The sequence below is a fragment of the Schistocerca piceifrons genome, chromosome 6 (genome assembly GCF_021461385.2).
Source record: "Schistocerca piceifrons isolate TAMUIC-IGC-003096 chromosome 6, iqSchPice1.1, whole genome shotgun sequence".
In the NCBI taxonomy this organism is placed as follows: Eukaryota; Metazoa; Arthropoda; class Insecta; order Orthoptera; family Acrididae; genus Schistocerca; species Schistocerca piceifrons.
Window position 1 is genome coordinate 33,398,392 of NC_060143.1, and position 21,045 is coordinate 33,419,436.

The 21,045-nt window shown below is 37.9% G+C and overlaps 1 protein-coding gene across 1 annotated transcript in view; it reads right to left on the reverse strand.

Moving 5' to 3' along the window:
- The window catches only part of LOC124802753 (gastrula zinc finger protein XlCGF57.1-like), a 249,541-nt gene that overhangs the window by 35,104 nt on the left and 193,392 nt on the right, over positions 1-21,045 (reverse strand). The window contains exons 11-12 of the mRNA XM_047263739.1: positions 1,746-1,925; positions 1,581-1,657 (exon numbers count right to left, since the gene is read on the reverse strand). Coding sequence (XP_047119695.1) covers positions 1,581-1,657; positions 1,746-1,925 — 257 coding nt within the window. The remainder of the gene's footprint in view (positions 1-1,580; positions 1,658-1,745; positions 1,926-21,045) is intronic.

The window sequence follows — 21,045 nt, forward strand, 5'->3', positions numbered from 1 at the left end:
ATTTCGTTTGTATGTACGAGGTGTGTTTTTTTTAAGTAGGGTCCGTTTTGTTGTAGACACTAGTAGTTCGCGCGCATACTGCAATGAGTGCGTGCGTCGTGTACTGGCATGCCTCGGGAAAAACTGTGCTCAGTTTCAGCTCTGTAGCTAACATGTACGGTTCTATTCTGTGCTTTCAAAATGTTTAAGACTATCAACTCGCCCGCCGCATGTGAGGTTCCATCAGTGACACGGTTTTCGTCAGCAAGGAACCTGTCTACTGCAGAAATTGATCGACAGATTTGCGAAGTGTACAGTGATACTGTTATGAGTGAAAGCAAAGTGCGTAAGTGGGTACAAGAACTCAAAGATGGCCGTGACAAAGTCCATGATGAGGACTGATCCAGTTGCCCTTCTTTGATTACAGACGATTTGGTGGCTTTAGTTGAAAGGATTCGTGAGAACAGGCACTTCACAATAACACGTCTCTCAAACGAATTTCCAGATGTGTCGAGATTAGTGCTTTACGAAATTATTTCTGAACACCTAAAGTTTAGGAAACTACGATCCTGTTGGGTCTTGAAACTCCGAACAGGGGACCACAAAAACCAAAGATTTGAGTGTGCGATGAAGTTCTTGACACACTGTCACGAAGAAGGTGACAGCTTCTTGAGTCAGATTGTAACTGGAGACGAGGCATGGGTTTCGCATATCATGCTCAAATTGAAGCAACAGAGCATGGAATGGAGACACACACACTCGCCTGTAAAGGTGAAGGCCAAACAGACTCTGTCTCAGTGCAAAATCATGGCGTCGGTGTTTAAGGATAGGCATGGTGTTTTGTTGGTTGAGGAACCACTATCAATGCAGAAGCGTACTGCCAAACCCTGAGAAAGCTACGCAGAGCCAATTCAAAACAAAAGACGTGGCATGTAGACAAATGGAATTGTCCTTCTCCATGACAATGCAAGACCTCACACTGCAGGTCAGACCCGCAATTTATTGGACAGTTTTGGCTGGGAAGTTTTAGACCATCCACCCTACAGTCCTGATCTTGCACTGAGATATCACCACCTGTTCCTCCACCTCAAACAACACCTCAGTGGCAACCGTTACAATGACGACAATGACGTTAAAACGGCAATGAACTCTTGGTTATCGGAGCAGGAGGCAAGTTTTTATGAAGACACTATTTTAACATTGGTTGAGAGGTACAATACGTTTTTGAACAAACTTGGCAACTATGTCGAAAAATACAGTGAAGTATGTACTTTCTGAAAATAAATTTACTTTTTTGAAATAACCTTTCATTGTGTACTTATGTTCAAATGGATCTTACTTCAGAAATATGCCTTGTATATCATGAAATTTACTATGAATGTTGTCATATTTACATATTACTTTTTCATTAAAGATGCAAGAAGGGTTAATGCCTATATACTTACAAATTTTTGTTTCAAAAAGCGTAACTTACTTCATATAATCATAAGCAAGTAGTTTGGAAACTGGTTTATGACAAACACACATTGAGGACAGTATTCAGAATGTATCAGTGAATTTCCTTACATAACAACATTAAGAAAACTGAAAAAATGTGATACCTTTGTATGCGTCAAAAGATGTATCTTCAATGAAGATTTCATGGCGAAGCTCTTCTGGCAAATTGGGCATTTGTGTGCTAGAAACATGAAAAGAAAGAATCACAGTTTTGGAAAGAAGATTACAAGAAAGCCTACTATAATAAACTACATAACGGTTTCACATACCTTTTATGCCTGAGTGTAGAATAGTGTGACGAGCCAGATCTTCCTTTCGGACAAAAGTTTTTGAACATTGCTCACATTCATATGGTTTTGCACCTTCATGAATATATTTCACATGCATAAGAAGACGAGATCTGCGATTGAATGCCTTGCCGCAATGGCTACATGTGAACCCATTTTCACCTACACAATCATAACCAGGAGTGAAAGACAATATTTACATATCTGTTTGGTGTGAAAATGAACTATACTAAAAATAAGTTGTGAAATTAAAATAAATGTTTGAATCTATTTTATGTGCATATAATTTTTTTAGTCTCCCCCACACATCATACAAACATGAAAGCCAACATCAAATATGGTTATTCAGCTTTTGGTTGCAATATGCAAGACATCATTGGTGGAGAAATCATCTTAAAACACTGAGAGTTGAGTTTCAAGACATTGCTTGATTAGCAAACTGAATGTACAATGTTACTGTACATTACAAAATTGTTAAGGCTTTCGTGGCCACTTGTTGACAAACTGCCTATTGGCTTCTGTCTCGGGTTCTTCGGCTGACGTTCATCTAATGATTTTTCTGACGTTTCGCCAGCACGAGTGGCATGGAGGCTGTTCAAGTGTCTCAGGAATTCACCGAGCTGTTTTTCACCATGGCTCCACACCACGAAAGTATCATCGACGGTCCTGTACCACACCTTAGGTTTGCACTGGACTCGGCGACTTGCAAACCTAAGGTGTGGTACAGGTACGTCGATGATACTTTCGTGGTGTGGAGCCATGGTGAAGAACAGCTCGGTGAATTCCTGAGACACTTGAACAGCCTCCATGCCAACATAACATTTATGATGGAAGTAGAAAAGGACAAGAAACTGCCATTTCTAGATGTGCTGGTCACAAGGGACGGCGAAAACCTGGGACACAGCGTGTATCGGAAACCGACACACACGGACCGATACCTGCACAATCTGTCAAACCACCACCCGAGCCAGAAAAGAGGCACGATTAGTACGCTCGTAATGAGAGCAGGACGAATATGTGAGCCTCAACACCTCAAACGAGAAATGCAACACCTGGAAACTGTTCTGCGGAGCAATGGGTACTCCACAAATTACATTAGAAGTGTAACAGAGCCAAACACTCGGCGAAGTAAGGAACCAGAAAAAGAAATGTCGGGTACGGCCTTTCTGCCATACATTCCCAGAGTGACGGACAGAATCGGCCGTATATTGCGCAAACACGGCATAAAGACAATTTTCAAACCGACAAGGAAGATCAAAGAGTGTCTTAGATCGGCGAAGGAGAAAAGAGACCCACTTGCAATGTCGGGAATATACCGTATACCATGCACATGCGGAAAAGTTTATGTCGGAATGACTGGACGATCAATTAACACCAGGGTCAAAGAGCATAACCGACATTGCAGGTTGGGGCAGGTGGAGAAATCGGCCGTGACAGAGCATGCACTGAATGAGACCGACCACGTAATAAAATTCGCCGACACGGAAGTTCTGGCTGTAGAGAAGCACTATCACACGCGCTTGTTCAGAGAAGCTGTAGAAATCCAAAAACACGCAAACAGTTTCAACAAAAAAGAGGAAAGCCTTAAGGTAAATGGATCCTGGCTGCCTGTACTGCAGCGAACGACCGTCGCAGGTAGCAAGAGGAGAACCGCACCAGAAATGACCGCAGAGAAGCCCTCGGACGTTGGCGCGCCAGGTACATACAGTCTGCGGCCGCGAGCTCGCCTCCAGTTCACCACCGGCAATGGAGGGTGAAGCTTTGACAATGCCTGCCACTCGTGCTGGCGAAACATCAGAAAAATCATTAGATGAACGTCAGCCAAAGAACCCAAGACAGAAGCCAATAGGCAGTTTGTTTACTGTACATTTATTCTGGTCAGTTTATGAATTTGCTGCATGACCACTAAAGTATGGGAAAAGGCACAATGTTAATATATCATTTCTGGCATCCTTTACCTGTCTTCCAGCAAAATAATGGGAACAAAACGGATATTGAGATATTTGTCTACTACATGAAAATATTGACAAAATCAAAGTTGAACATGACATAATATTTCTATTTAAGAATTTGCACGAAAAAAATCTGCAAGGACAATCTAATGTGTAAAATGAGAACTTTCGTGTTTCCATTTCAGAGAACACACAAGATAACGAGAATAAAGTAGTAAGCACAAAAGTCAACAACAGCAGCAATCAGCACACAGATACAGTACACACTTAAATCTTTTGACAGCAGCAGTACGCAATGACAACTTAATCACTCTACCAGGAATCAATAAAAATGCCTAGGATGAATAATCTTCAGTTTTCGTATGAAGTGATACCTGTCAGGTACCAGAGACAGTCAAAGGTCATGACAAAATAAAATCAACAGAATGTCTCAAGTAAATGCATGTGCTTGTCACCGAAAAATTACTGTATCTGGGAAACGTATATGATATTGATGGTTCAGAGCAATACTATTATAACTAGCCTTTCTTAAACATTATTGCATGATGAATTGAAAGTTCTAGTATTTCCCAGAAATCAACCTGGAAACTTAAACTTGCGAATGCTGCTTAAAATATCTTGTTGTTCCATTGTTATTAAGTACTTTGTACCAAAAAACTTTCGAGAAGTTACCGTTCTAACATATCTTTCTAAAGAATTCAAAAGGTTGGTATGAATGTAACAGAACAATTATGCTTCAATAATTTCACTTGCCTGTGCTTTTATTTACAGTTGTTTTGGTTGTTTTATCAGGGTTGTCTGCTGACTGCCCATGGACAACATTATCTACCCCATCTGAATTCTCAGTTACGAGAGCCCGCACTAATTGGCAGTCATGTGGAATAATAATAATAATAATAATAAGAATTCCTCATGGCAGTGTAACTCCATTGATTTACTATAATAAGATTGCAATATTACTAAATGTATAGAGTAGTCCAATAAATTAAGCTTACGCACACATTTTCCTTTGTACCTGAAACCAATGGTTCACTATCATCACTTGCAGAATTATGCGATGGTTGATATTCTGATGAATCATTGACACTGGAATTTCTTCTACAGAAGAATCACCACTTTTCCCATCGTCAATAGCTAAACAATAATAATCATAATCATAATATTTTAGACCAATCTGTGCCAATAGTGCTTAATGTGCAACTGTATTATTACCTTCTTGATTATTTTTTGTTTCCTACACTTTTTGGCAAGCATGTGGAATTTCTATATAATAATAATTTCTCATGACAGAATAACTCCACTGATTTATTATGACGTTTTTGCAGTACTGCTAAATGTATTAGTGCAGCCCAATAAATTAAGCTTAAACTCATTTTCCTTTGTACCTGAAACCAGTGATTCACTATCATCACTCTCAGAATAATGTGATGATTGATAATCTGATGAATCGTCTGACACTGGAATTTCCTCTACAGAAGAATCACCACTTTTTCCATCATCAATATAATAATAATAATAATAATAATAATAATAATAATAATATTTTAGACCAATCTGTGCAATAGTGTTTAGCCTAGAACCACATTACTATATTACCTTTTTGACTGTTGTTTGTTTGCTGTTTGGATGAAAGACTACTCCTACGGAGCACATCTTCGTGTTTTGCGTTTTCTGATGAAGAGTCTGGTTGCGGAAAATTGTTCTTTCTTACTTTTTCTAAAGCCATTTGTAACATTAATCTGGAATGTCTCATTTTATGCTTGCAACCAAAAGACAGAATGTAAGCTAGGTCAGGCTAAACAATCAATTAGGATAACTTTGTACCACTTTTTACCATTTTTGAAAATACTGGACATAAAATAAATTACACTTCACAACAGACTTTCTGACATTTTACATCTATAGTTACTGAGCGCTTTGAAAACTGAAAATGTGTGCTAACTACACCATATTAAAGTAAAATTTCAGTTTTAATGCTGGTACAAAGTTACACCATCGTTCAGGATAACTTTAGACCAGTCTCAAAAAACAAAGAATTTTTCCTATTTCTAATGCTCTGAGTAAAGTTAGATTGTGCTAGAAGGAAACCAGGTGTTAATAAGAAGTAAAAACAAACAGTGTTAATTCAATACTACAGGTTTACTTTGAAATATCAAGATACTTGTATCGACCTGGTATTGTTCAAATTAAATCACTGTCACCAGAAACGATGTTCATAGCCAACGCAATTAAAGGATAATCATAAGCCTAAGAGCTTGTAGGACATTGGAAATACAACTGAAATATTAACTAGAAATCATGGTAGTAGTAAAACTGTTACTTTTAGTAAAAAATAATGCAAGTAGATGAAGCAGCAGCCATCTGAAACAAATTTGATAAGTAGTACAAAGATACCATGACTGGTAAAAGTTACCTTGATTGACTGTATACAACACAACACATTGTACTGTAACCTGATTCATTGATTGTTACTACAATACGTTTAAATGATCATTCAAATACAATAATCATGCTTATGGCACTAATGACTGGTTGATACTACACAATAAACACAGCACAAAATGGATAAATATCTACAAAAACAATCTGCTGCTTCAATTTACTCCTTTTTCTGTGCATTATAATGACAAAAGGGTTCAGTGATACCAAAGTAATTGTGCCTTGATATACAAACTTGTTTTTCAGTGAAACAAAATCATAAAAGGCAGTTATGTTAAAAGACAACCAAGCTGCTGAAGATAAGAATGCAAAATGATTGTAAAGGCAGTTGCGATGGTATTACACTGAGAATATATGAAGTTTGTACCTAATATGTTTGGACACCTTCTATGTATGATGGATCAGTAAGCGGGGCAGTTACGATTTTATTTCACAGACAAAACATTAGCTTGGACAACACAGTGGCACTGTAACTTCATTTTCTCCTAAAGTGTAGTTATGATAGTACTACTCTGAATCATCAGTATATCAGGTATAAAATATATCCATTACCAAAAAATATCAGTTTCTAATCCACACTCTACAACATTGCCATCAAAATAGAACATACATATTAATTCATTAAAGGACATTTTGAAATTATTCCTCTCAACTGTTTTTAAAAAGTATACAGTTTATTATACGAGGGCAGTTCAATAAGTAATGCAACACATTTTTTTTCTCGACCAATTTTGGCTGAAAAAAACCGGAAATTTCTTGTGGAATATTTTCAAACATTCCCGCTTCGTCTCGTATAGTTTCATTGAATTCCGACAGGTGGCAGCGCTGTACGGAGCTGTTAAAATGGCGTCTGTAACGGATGTGCGTTGCAAACAACGGGCAGTGATCGAGTTTCTTTTGGCGGAAAACCAGGGCATCTCAGATATTCATAGGCGCTTGCAGAATGTCTACGGTGATCTGGCAGTGGACAAAAGCACGGTGAGTCGTTGGGCAAAGCGTGTGTCATCATCACCGTAAGGTCAAGCAAGACTGTCTGATCTCCCACGTGCGGGCTGGCCGTGCACAGCTGTGACTCCTGCAATGGCGGAGCGTGCGAACACACTCGTTTGAGATGATCGACGGATCACCATCAAACAACTCTGTGCTCAACTTGACATCTCTGTTGGTAGTGCTGTCACAATTGTTCACCACTTGGGATATTCAAAGGTTTGTTCCCGCTGGGTCCCTCGTTGTCTAACCGAACACCATAAAGAGCAAAGGAGAACCATCTGTGCGGAATTGCTTGCTCGTCATGTGGCTGAGGGTGACAATTTCTTGTCAAAGATTGTTACAGGCGATGAAACATGGGTTCATCACTTCGAACCTGAAACAAAATGGCAATCAATGGAGTGGCGCCACACCCACTCCCCTACCAAGAAAAAGTTTAAAGCCATACCCTCAGCCGGTAAAGTCTGGTTACAGTCTTCTGGGACGCTGAAGGGGTTATTCTGTTCGATGTCCTTCCCCATGGTCAAACGATCAACTCTGAAGTGTATTGTGCTACTCTTCAGAAATTGAAGAAACAACTTCAGCGTGTTCGTAGGCACAAAAATCTGACCGAACTTCTCCTTCTTCATGACAACGCAAGACCTCACACAAGTCTTCGCACCCGAGAGGAGCTCACAAAACTTCAGTGGACTGTTCTTCCTCATGCACCCTACAGCCCCGATCTCGCACCATCGGATTTCCATATGTTTGGCCCAATGAAGGACGCAATCCGTGGGAGGCACTACGCGGATGATGAAGAAGTTATTGATGCAGTACGACGTTGGCTCCGACATCGACCAGTGGAATGGTACCGTGCAGGCATACAGGCCCTCATTTCAAGGTGGCGTAAGGCCGTAGCATTGAATGGAGATTACGTTGAAAAATAGTGTTGTGTAGCTAAAAGATTGGGGAATAACCTGGTGTATTTCAATGCTGAATAAAACAACCCCTGTTTCAGGAAAAAAAATGTGTTGCATTACTTATTGAACTGCCCTCGTATATTGCATGATTGGCCAGTTTCAGTCTTACATACCATTTTCAAATGCAATAGGTGTCAATGTCTTGTACAAATACCCTGTTACTAAACAGTGGATATAGCCGAAAACAAAGTGAGCACATAACATGCAAGGATCAAAACTAAAACCAGAAAGGTTCCTGCCTGAAGTAATAGGTCATATTCATTACAAATTTTGCATTACAGGACACTATAAGTACTAGCTTTTGTTGTTGGACACCTTTTTGAAACAATTATTGTGATATGTCCTTACATCACAACACTGTTAGAAGTAACCATTAAAAAAAGTGTAAAGATGGGGGGAAAAATAACTTTTTGTCAAAATATTTAAACAAAACACCAAATTTACAATTTAATTGATAAATATACTGCTGTAAGGGAACAGGTCAATGAATTAATCAAAATTTAAATAATAATTGAGCTGCTACTGACTACGAAAGTTTTAAAAGAAAAAAATGAATAGAAGCAACGACTCATCTGTAGATAATGGATAACTGATGCATTTCCATTTTAGAGCCACCCTGTGACAAAGCAAGCTGGGATAATTTTAAGTCCCCTCTTGTTTTGCCATCTGCCTTCTTAAATTAGTTTTTTTTTCACTTCTAACTAATTACCATTAGCATATGCGAGTACAATCTACATTTTCACATAAGAGAAAGGTTGGCTCTCAGTTTTAAAGAAAAAACACCAGATCTAATTTTGTGCTTAGCTTTATGTATGTAATTGATGTCTAATTTATTTTGACTATTCCTAGTTAGTATATTTCATTATAGGATGAAATCAGTAATTGTTTCATAAATTAAATTCTATTGTTTACTTGTAAACAAATATAAATTCTGCACTAATTATAAACATTTGGAAGACGAAATACTAGTAATCTTAAAGTATCTTTTTAGCTCTATACGAAAACATGTTAGCAAAGCTAGCCCTTAATTAATTCCCAGGTAATTAACAGTTTTGTCAAAAGTATTGTTTAGATATCGATATCAAAGCTAGCCCTTAATTAATTCCCAGGTAATTAACAGTTTTGTCCAAAGTATTGTTTACGTAACGATATCAGTTAATTTCATCATTTAAACAAATAATTCAACCTAACTCTTGTAGTAGAACAAATTGTTAAAATGGTGGAAATTTTTTATGTATTCGGTTAATTTAATGAGTTAAGTTTTAATTGTAATTTCTCTAAATCAAACATCGAACAATGTGTAGTTTGAGTGCCTACTATTGCGATGATATATATGGGCCCGATTTTTGGTCACGAGACAGTCAGTCCACGGCTGAGTTTCAGACAAGAAACCTGTGTTGGTTAGAACAACAACAATGCTTCAATTTAACTGTGGAATAAGTGTTAAACAATTAGGCCATGTGTAAAAACAATGACAGTGTCTGCTCTATATGTATCTAATTATTCTTCAAGAACTGTGAACTTTGCAGTTAGGTTTTACTGTTCGTAGATGTTCAGAAGGAAACAATTGTAGCAGTATGTGGAGGTTTGCCTGCTAACTATCAATGAGGCTTATCGAAAGTTACACAATACTGCACTAGCCATATCACTGTGTATTATTGGGGGGTTGTGAACAGCAAAAGTAAAACAATGTGGAATGTAACTGTGCATCTGTCAGCTACATTACTGACAGTAGTCAGTGTCCAAATTACAAACCCCATTTTTCAGCCAGTGTAGCAATGCAGTATGTCAACACCAAGGACAACAAACGAAGAAATAAAGCAGGTGGAAGCGCTACATGTGGTGCCCTGTCAGGTGAGGATTATTGTAGGTAGCCACAATAAAACAAGGTTTCGCAAACTTTGAAAACTGAAACCAACAGTGGTTTACAGTGAAGAGGTGACACAGCCAATCAACACTGGAGTTACATAACATAGAAGTATGACAGCAGCCAATCAGCGAGCTGGTTCTATGGAAGCAGCCACTGAGTACAGGAGCAGCCAATCAGCACGCAGGTTGACACACCTGACAGGAGGTAAACAAGACACCCTGCCGAGAGAATTACAACTTGCCACAGCCGTGCAGACAGAGGACCAAGACGACAACCACAACAACAACCACAGCAGAGCAGCAGCCAATGAGTCATTAAAAAACAAGGTAATTAATTGCAAAAGCTGTTTTATATTCATCATCATCATCATCAATTATCTGCTATATTAGCAGGTCCTTTGCCTCTCCATTTTCTGCGATCCATTGCTTCCTTCTTAAGGCTGCTGTATGTTGTACTGTCCATCATGTCATCCAGTATCTGGAATCTCTTCCTTCCTCGCTTCCTTTTCCCTTCTACATAACCTTCTAAAACTGTTTTTATCAGTCCGTCATTCTTTCTTAATATATGCCCAATTCAATTTCTTTTTCTTCTCTTTATTACATCTAGTAACTGCCTTTTCTCTCCCACTCTTCTCAGTACCTCTTCATTTTTTCCTCTGTCCATCCAACTTATTCTTTCCATCTTCCGCCATGTCCAGATCTCAAAAGCCTCCAGCCTTTCTCTGTCTTTTTTCCTCATAGTCCATGTTTCAGCGCCATATAGAAGAACACTCCATACAAGACATTTTATGAGTCTCTTTCTGAGTTCTCTGTCCAGACCACTGCAGAAGATTCTCCTTTTCTTATAAAACGCCTCTTTTGCTATTGCTATCCTTGTTTTAATTTCTATGGTGCACTTCCAGTCGGTGTCTATCCTGCTTCCAAGATACTTAAAATTTTGCACCTGTTCTAGTGTTTCTCCATTCAGCACAATTTTTATTTCCTTATTTCCTCCTATTGCTAATACTTTTGTTTTATTTGTGTTAATTTTCATTCCATATTTTTTTCCGTTAGTTGCAATGGTGTCCACCTAATCCTGTAATTCTTTTTCCCCTGTGGCTAGAAGGACCATGTCATCAGCAAATCTCAAGCACCCTACTCTTCTTCCTCCAATTTCTACTCCTCTGTCATCTAATGAGCATTGGTCAATCATATTTTCCAAGTACAGGTTGAAAAGAGTAGGTGATAAACAGCATCCTTGTCTTACTCCTTTCCCTAGTCTGATCCAGTTTGTACTTTCTCCTCTCACTTTAACTGAAACTTTTTGATTAAGGTACAATGAGTTTATAAGTCTTCTGGTTTTCCAGTCCACTCTCTTTTCCCTCATAATAGTCGCCAGCTTGTCCCAAACCACATTGTCAAATGCCTTTTCTAAATCAATGAAGCACATATATAGGTCTCTTCCTTTTTCAATAAACCTTTCTCCCAAGATTCGTAGGAGCCCTATTGCATCTCTGGTGTCCGTATTCCGTCTAAAGCCAAACTGCTCCTCGCCGAGATTCTCCTCAATTACTTTTTCAAGTCTTTTATTAATTATTCTTAACATCACTTTGGCTGCATGTGAAATGAGACTGATTGTCCTGTGCTCGCTGCATTTCTTGGTTCCTTGTTTTTTCGGTAATGGAATCATTACTGTTGTCAAAAAGTCCTCAGGCCATTCACCACTGTCATATATTTTATTACATAACCTCAATATTTCTCTTATTCCATTGTGGTTCAAGCATTTTAGTATTTCTCCCGGTATTGTATCTGTACCTACTGCTTTGCCATTTTTCATTGCAGCAATGGCAGACTTTACTTCTTCCATTATGATGGTCGGTCCTTTCTCTTCATCACTCACACTGTTGTGTGATTCAAGTTCCAGAGTTTCTGGTTTGCTATTTGTGTCATATAGCTCTTTTATATATTCTTCCCATCTCTGGAGGACATCGTCACGATCTTTGTACACTACCTCTTCGTCTTTACTCAAAATTTCCATAGTAGCACTTCCTGCTCTGTTTTGTTCCCATGTCATAGTCTTTACTCTGTTGTATAGTAAGTCGTATCTTCCCTTCCTATCCAGTTCTTCAATTTCATCACATTCCTCTTTTTGCCATTTTTTCCTAGCCTGCTTTGTTTCTCTTCGCAGTTCGTTATGTAACCTTCGGTATATCTTTCTTGCATCTTCAGTGTTCTTGTTTTTCAATTTTCTTCTCTCCTCCATCTTGGAAATCATTTCTTGTGTGACCCATGGTTTTTTTGACCTTTTCCCTTTTACATATCCTATATTTTGCTGTCCTGCTTTAATGATTCCTTCTTTCAGCATATTCCAGTACTCGTTGGCATTATCAGGTGCTTCTTTGTCTCGTAATGTGTTTAGAAAGTCCCGAGACAGCATTTCTGTAATTTGTTCTTTGTTGGACCTGATCTTCTCTAGATCCCACTTCTTCACCACTGTCGCTTTTTTCAGTTTTTTCATTCTTATTTCTATTTCTGCCATAAGTAAGTTGAGGTCACTATTAATATCTGCACCTGGTAATGTGTGCACCTTCTTGATTCCATTCTTGTATCTTTCTTCTACCAGTATAAAATCGATTTGGTCTCTATATTTATCCCCTGGTGATTTCCAAGTGTAGAGCCTCTTCTTATGGTTCTTGAACCATGTGTTTGCCGCTATCAGCTGCCTTTCCCTGCAGAAGTCAATTAACCATTCACCTCTGTCATTTCTCTTTCCAAGACCATGACTGCCTACTATGTTTCCCTCTTTCCCTTCTCCCACAATGGCGTTCCAGTCTCCCATTACTATTTTGCAGCATTTTTTATTTTCGTCCATTATTCTCTCTATTACATTGTACGTTTCCTCTACAATTTGGTCATCATGTTCTGAAGTTGGCATATACACCTGGACAATCAGTAAATCTTTTTGTGCTCCTTTCAGCCTTACACCAATAACCCGGTCATTTGCATAGTCTACATATTCCACACATTTAGCCAATTCCTTTGTCATAATCATTCCTACTCCATTAATTCCTTTTACTTCTCCTCCTGAGTAGTAGAATACATATTCATCTGACTGCAACTCTCCATGTCCATTCCATCTTACCTTAGCAACTTCTACGAGGTCCATATGATTCTTTTCCATCTCTCTTTTAAGGTTTTCTAGTTTTCCTGCTTGTAGCAGGGTTCTGACATTCCAGGTACCAATTTAGATCCGAATGGGGGACTATTTTACCTCCGGACACTGATTTAACATGAGAGGAAGCCATTTTTTTTTATTTTTTTTTTTTATTTTTTTTTGCTTAAAATGGAGACTGCATTATGCAGGGAAGATAATCTGCGGTGGTATTCCGTTGCCTTCCGCAGTTCTGGAGGCTGCCCCTAACATGGGATACAGACGCCTTTTGCAGCCGCCCGCTCCGGGTCAGACGCTGCATGAGAAGTATAGGTTGGAAAATGAAAGACCCCTAGCCCTCGAAACCTAATAGTGTCAGGGTCGGAAAAGAACAAGAGCTGGCCAGATAAGAAAGATAAAAGTCAGGAGCCTGGCATAAGTAAGTGGAAGCAATGCCAGGACTCAGCTCGGGGCCCCGTGGTCACCAGCCACGTATCACTAGGTGTGACTCCCTGTTTTATATTAAGTGATAAATAATGAGCGGCCTTAACGAACAAGACAGTGTGACTGAGGACAAAGCTGTAGAGGTTAAGTTGTTAAATGAATAGAAGGACCTAAGTGACTGGTTCTGTAGCTGATTATAAATCAGACATGAATGTAACTTTGAAGGATGGGGACGAAAGTCCTATTGCAAAGAGTAAAATGGACAAAAACAGTACTGAAGTGGGTGAGATCATTAAGGTTAAGAAGGAGGAATCTAGTAGTGACAGTCAGCAAGGGCCGAAGTTTATGACATATGGAGAAGTGGAAGCGATGTTAAGGTATATTATGAATAATATAAATATGAAAGAAGACATTAATAATTTGAGAGAAGACTTAGCAGGGTGTAAAATAGTATAAAGAAATAAGTACATAATACTAATGAGAAATTAACATCGAATAGTAAAGGTGTAGGAGAGAGAGAGAGAAACTTTGTGACGACGATAGTAGGAACCTGGAGGTTTTCGAGAAACAATGTGCTGAAAATAAGAGTTAAACTTGAGAACGGGATTGATCACATTAGAAATGATTCAGAAACTGAGGTAGAAAACAAGTGTGCTTAGTGGTAGAGGAAAAACTGGAATAAGTAAATAAAATTGTAGATTCAAAGTTGACTGAAATAGAGAAAACAGAGGAAGAGGTACTAAATATAAATCATAGTGTAAGTGAAAGTGTGTCTGATTCTGACTGTAAGTGTAATGATGATTGCCATGACGAATCCAGTAGTGATGAGAATGGGGCATTTGAATCTGTAATTGATAATGAGGGCAATGTGTTTAGTAAAGAAGGAATTAAGGACGATTTGTTGTATGACGATCACATGATAAGTAAAAAGGAAATGTATCAACCTGTAATAACAGAAGGTGTACAATATATACATGTTAAGTGTTTACTGGACAGTGGTAGTGACTTGAATGGTATTTAACAGGCATTTTCTGAATCCATTAAGAACACAGGGGGCATGGTAGCGATGCAAGTTTCTAGAATAAAAATTGTTGGTGCTACTGGTAAGCTATTACAGAGTGTGAAACAAGAGATACTATTAATTGTGGAATTGGCAGGATGGTTGTTGAAATGCAATTTCTTGATGATTCAAAATCTCAGCATTTATGTAATGTTTGGAACTAATTTCTTGTGCAATTAGCTGGTAGGGGGTTCAACATTCTGTGTTGGATTCATTATGTGGTGACAATGCTTATCCCAGCTGTCTGTCTCATTTTTCATGTTTTATGAGGCAGTCAAACTCTTCTCCTATCCTATCTGTAGTTTATAAGTGTATCACAAACATTTTATCTTCTACTTTCAAGTGATTTTGTGCAGTAGCATACTTCAGTATAGAAATATGTTAGAAAAATTTTCTTCAGTGTTACCTAAATATCTATTTATATTATGTCATATTAGTTATAAATAATTATATATAAAAACAAAGATGAGGTGACTTACCAAACGAAAGCGCTGGCAGGTCGATAGACACACAAACAAACACAAACATACACACAAAATTCAAGCTTTTGCAACAAACTGTTGCCTCATCAGGAAAGAGGGAAGGAGAGGGGAAGACGAAAGGAAGTGGGTTTTAAGGGAGAGGGTAAGGAGTCATTCCAATCCCGGGAGCGGAAAGACTTACCTTAGGGGGAAAAAAGGACAGGTATACACTCGCACACACGCACATATCCATGGATGGATTCCGGGATTGGAATGACTCCTTACCCTCTCCCTTAAAACCCACTTCCTTTCGTCTTCCCCTCTCCTTCCCTCTTTCCTGATGAGGCAACAGTTTGTTGCGAAAGCTTGAATTTTGTGTGTATGTTTGTGTTTGTTTGTGTGTCTATCGACCTGCCAGCGCTTTCGTTCGGTAAGTCACCTCATCTTTGTTTTTATATATAATTTTTCCCACGTGGAATGTTTCCTTCTATTATATAGTTATAAATAATGATTCACAAGAGGATGGAAGAAAAGAAAGTGATACCATGGTTAAAGATTTTCTGTCAAACAAAGAGGTAAGTTAAACTGAAAATGAAAGGTGTCAGCATGTGTGGAGGATAATTAATATCTGAAGTAATGAGCTCATTGGTGCAGCAGCAGAGACAGTGTGCAGTATAAACCATCTTAAATATGAGGTCTTAATATTAATTTTGGTATAAAAGAAGTTTTTGTGTTCAATGCAATCAGTGTATGTGAGATAACTATTTATCTGTGTCAAGGTACAGCCTTCTCTAACATAAGGAATTCCAACTTTAAACATAGTTGCTTGGAGTAATGCGTGTGGAAAGAGTAAACAAGGTTTGTACGTATATCGCCCTTCAGGCTAGACTACAGTGAAAAATCACTTTGTCCAAGTGTTGGTTTTGTCTGATCTGTAATGAGAGTTAAGTTTGCCTTAGCATTAAGAATCTGTTACTGTGGGCTGTTTTTCAATCAAAACAATTTTGCATTAGATAAGCAGAGCAGGTGTTTATTTGTTAGACAATGCAACAATAAAGAAATAATAAAATAATAAATAATGTTAGGGTATTAATGGTTATGGAGCCTGTCTCTATTGTAGGGATATTCTTTGAGAATGGACTCCAATAGCTAACAAGGTAAGAAATGTTCATGTAATAATGGAGCTGACAGACAAGATTAATGAAAAAGGTAACTGTATACAAACAAATGTTGTGTAACTTTACTGATGATCTAATTGTGAACTAGGCAACATTGGGTACTGTTTATATTGTGCAATTCATGACACTGCAGCTGGGAATGAGAGCTTCACATAAAGAGCAATCTTTTTGTGAGGTACAAATAATATAATGCTGCATCATTGGACCTATATGTTATCTGAAAACTGCTTTTTGTATTCTGAGGAATTATGAGCTTGAAGAGGTAATACTGGAATGAAGAACAATAATTTTGCTGATAACTGCTAACTGTGGTGCTAGACTGATGTGAATATTTGGACAGGTCCACCATTTGGTAACATTTTGTGATTTTTGTGAGGATTTAATTTTCTGTTTGATTGAGAGTATTGCTCAGAGTTGAGTGGAGAATTAGGGTGAAGATTTATTTACAACTTCTGCCCCAGTAATTTTGATTTGCATAGTAATTAAGTTTTTTAATGGTGACACTATTCCTTTTTCATAGTGTAATGATATGAAAATCTATGCTACTGCAGGTCTTGAGTTTTTACTAGAGGTAATGTACATCTTGAGTTTTTACTGGAGGTGATGCACATCTTGAGTTTTTGATATTTTGCAAATGGGAAAGAAACCCAAATCTTTCAAGTTCAACCAGTTTCAGACAGTTATGACTTAAGAGTAATGTTATGTAGTGTAACGTGCACTTGATTTCGAATTTTTACTAGTCCACACCTTTCATACTATAGTCAATAAAATAATAAACAATGTTACGGTATTAATGGTTAGGGAGCCTGTCTCTACTGTAGGGATATTTTTTGAGAATGCACTCCACTAGCTAATAAGGTAAGCTAGAAATAATAATAGAAATTATAGTAATATCATGAGAACTATGTAATGTATGTATTTATATTTATGAAGTTATGACTATCATTTGTCATTGCTGTTAAACAATTTTTTCTTAGACTTATGTTAGAAGCATACGTGTACTAAGGTAGTGAGTGTATTTTGTCTCATTTTTTCATGAGGGGAACCACCTCCAAGGCAACTGACATCAGTGCATTTCCTTGTTAACTGCCACTTGGACCTGTTGAAGGCAAGGACAGCTTGGTGAGAAAGTGTGTAAAGGCTCATTAAAAATGTGAAAGTGATTGTGAAAAGTACTAAACATTGACAAGTGAAATTTTCTGTCTATTGCAACCCATGAAGATTTATTTTGTTTAGCAGGACAGGACTTGTACAAAGTGATATGTATTTTAAAATGTAATCTTTGCTTAACAAAAAAAGGACATCACTTTTGATGAAGATGCATAATTTTTGTTAAAAGTATAACTTGTGGGTATTTTGTGATATTGTACAACAATACACCATATGTAACTATTTTGTATGGTGATTTTCGTAAGGCCAGTTCTATTTGCAATATCTATCTGGTCAATCCAATGAGGGGGTGACGTGATGAAGCACGCTGGGATCATTTCAATTCTCCTATTTTTTTGCCATATGCCTCCTTAAATTAGTTTTTTCAATTTCAACTAATTACCATTAACATATGCGAGTATAATATGTATTTTCATAAAAGAGAAAAATTGGCTCTGTTTTAAAGAATATAACACCAGATCTAATTTTGTGCTTAGTTTTATATATGTAATTGATTTTCTAATTTATTTTGGCTATTCCTAGTTAGTATCTTTCATTATAGGGTGAAATCAGTAATTGTTTCATAAATTAAATTCTGTTGTTGATGTATTAACAAATATAAATTCTGTACTAATTATAAACATTTGGAAGACGAAATACTAATGATCTTAAAAGTATCTATTTGACTCTATTCAAAATCATGTTAGCAAAACCAGCCCTTAATTAATTCCAAAGTAATTAACAGTTTTGCCAAAAGTATTGTTTGCATAATTATATATGTTAATTTCATGATTTAAACAAATAATTCGGTCTAAACCTTGTAGTAGAAGAAACTGTTAAAAGAACGAATTTTTTTTATGTATTCAGCTAATTTAATGAGTTAAGGTTTAATTGAAATTTCTGTAAATTTAACTTCGAACAAAGTGTAGTTTCAGCACCTATTATTGTGATGATATATAAGGGCTCGATTTTTGGTCACGAGACAGTCAGTCCACAGTTGAGTTTCAGGCGAGAAACCTGTGTTGGTTAGAACAAAAACAATGCTTCAATTTAACTGTGGAATAAGTGTTAAGCAATTAGACCGTGTGTAAAAACAATGACAGTGTCTGCTCCATATGTACCTAATCATTCTTCAAGAACTGTGAACTTTGTGGTTAGGTTTTACTGCTCAAAGGTGTTCAGCAGGAAACTATTGTAGCAGTATCTGGAGGTTTGTCTGCAAACTATTAATGAGGCTTATTGAAAGTTACACAATAGCGCACTGGCCATATCACTGTGTTTTATTGGGGGGTTGTGAATAGCAAAAGTAAAACACTGTGGAATGTAACTGTGCATCTGTCGGCTACATTATTTACCGTAGTCAGAGTCCAAATTACAAACCCCATTTTTCAGCAAATGTAGCAACATAGTATGTCAACACCAAGGACAACAAACAAAGGAATAAAGCAGGTGGAACTGCTACAAACCCCTCTCCCATTCATAATCTTTTGTTCCTTTCCAGTCTGATTTTCTGAGTTTTGAATAAGTCTCTCTCTGAGACACCCATCATTCATCTGCAGGTGAGTTTGTTCCCTTGTCTCTTTTTTGTTTTTTGTTGACATTGAGAAATTTTATTAATTTAACAGAAACTGACTGAAGAAATAGAATGGTAGAAATCTGTATAGATAATTAAAAGGAGAAACATCAGTTTCTTAGGGTAGCTATACTGTTTTCTGTGTTGTTAGGTTGTTTGAAGACAAACAAAATAAGATTTATTTCCAAATTTAATCAAATAGAACTCTGTAAAATCTGCTGGAATTTTTTAGAAAAGGCTCCAAGAAATCATTCATCATCATATACACATACATTTATATATGAAGCTTGGAAGGAACTGGAGCAAATAGAAGGTTACAAATAGGTGGTGTAATTAGTATGTGCAGGCATTCAAAAGTGTTGCTTGAACATAGTCCTTTTTCAGAATTCTTGGTCCTGGTGTTGTTTGCAGTTTTGTGTGAAATTAATATTACAAATAATAAAAGACTTAACTTTATTAATTAGAAAAGGATAGATTGCTCATCACTGTCAAGAGTAGCAATCTATCCTTCTCCTAATATATATAAAAACAAAGATGATGTGACTTACCAAACGAAAGCGCTGGCAGGTCGATAGACACACAAACAAACACAAACATACACACAAAATTCAAGCTTTCGCAACAAACTGTTGCCTCATCAGGAAAGAGGGAAGGAGAGGGAAAGACGAAAGGATGTGGGTTTTAAGGGAGAGGGTAAGGAGTCATTCCAATCCCGGGAGCGGAAAGACTTACCTTAGGGGAAAAAAGGACAGGTATACACTCGCACACACACACACATATCCATCCACACATATACAGACACAAGCAGACATATTTAAAGACAAAGAGTTTGGGCAGAGATGTCAGTCGAGGCGGAAGTAAAGAGGCAAAGATGTTATTGAAAGACAGGTGAGGTATGAGTGGCAGCAACTTGAAATTACCGGAGATTGAGGCCTGGTGGGTAACGGGAAGAGAGGATATATTGAAGAGCAAGTTCCCATTTCCGGAGTTCGGATAGGTTGGTGTTGGTGGGAAGTATCCAGATAACCCGGACGGTGTAACACTGTGCCAAGATGTGCTGGCCGTGCACCAAGGCATGTTTAGCCACAGGGTGATCCTCATTACCAACAAACACTGTCTGCCTGTGTCTATTCATGCGAATGGACAGTTTGTTGCTGGTCATTCCCACATAGAATGCATCACAGTGTAGGCAGGTCAGTTGGTAAATCACGTGGGTGCTTTCACACGTGGCTCTGCCTTTGATCGTGTACACCTTCCGGGTTACAGGACTGGGGTAGGTGGTGGTGGGAGGGTGCATGGGACAGGTTTTACACCGGGGGCGGTTACAAGGATAGGAGCCAGAGGGTAGGGAAGGTGGTTTGGGGATTTCATAGGGATGAACTAACAGGTTACGAAGGTTAGGTGGACGGCGGAAAGACACTCTTGGTGGAGTGGGGAGGATTTCATGAAGGATGGATCTCATTTCAGGGCAGGATTTGAGGAAGTCGTATCCCTGCTGGAGAGCCACATTCAGAGTCTGGTCCAGTCCCCTATAATCGATTGTTTTACGTTAGAATAGTGTGGCAAAAAGTGGTACTAGTGAGCCTTAGGATCAAACGACTGTTGTGAATGCCTTTGCTAACAGCACTACAACGTCTGCAGTGCCCCTCATGAGTTCGCAATATTGTTGATATTCCAACCTAGAGATCCAATGCTTTAACTTTAGTATTTGCATGCTTTACTTACACAAATAAAAAAAGTAATAATTAAGCTTATCCAATACAGACATTTACAAACCTCTAACTGTTTATTCAATATAAATACAGAAATCTTGTTTATTCCATAAATCAGTTTTTGAACCTTTTCAGGGTCGTCTTCAGATGGTGCCCTGGAGTTTACATGACAGTTTCTTTGTGTAATGCTAGTTGCTGGTCCTGTGACAAGAAGATGGAACATGCTTTAATGTATCACCATGAGTATTATCTTTATGGTGATTTGAATCCAAAAACTTACTGCAACAATATGAGTGGCTTTGTTTTTAGTATCCACCTATCAGCTACCATTGTGGTTGACGGTTGGTAACACTCTCACTCACTTTTCGC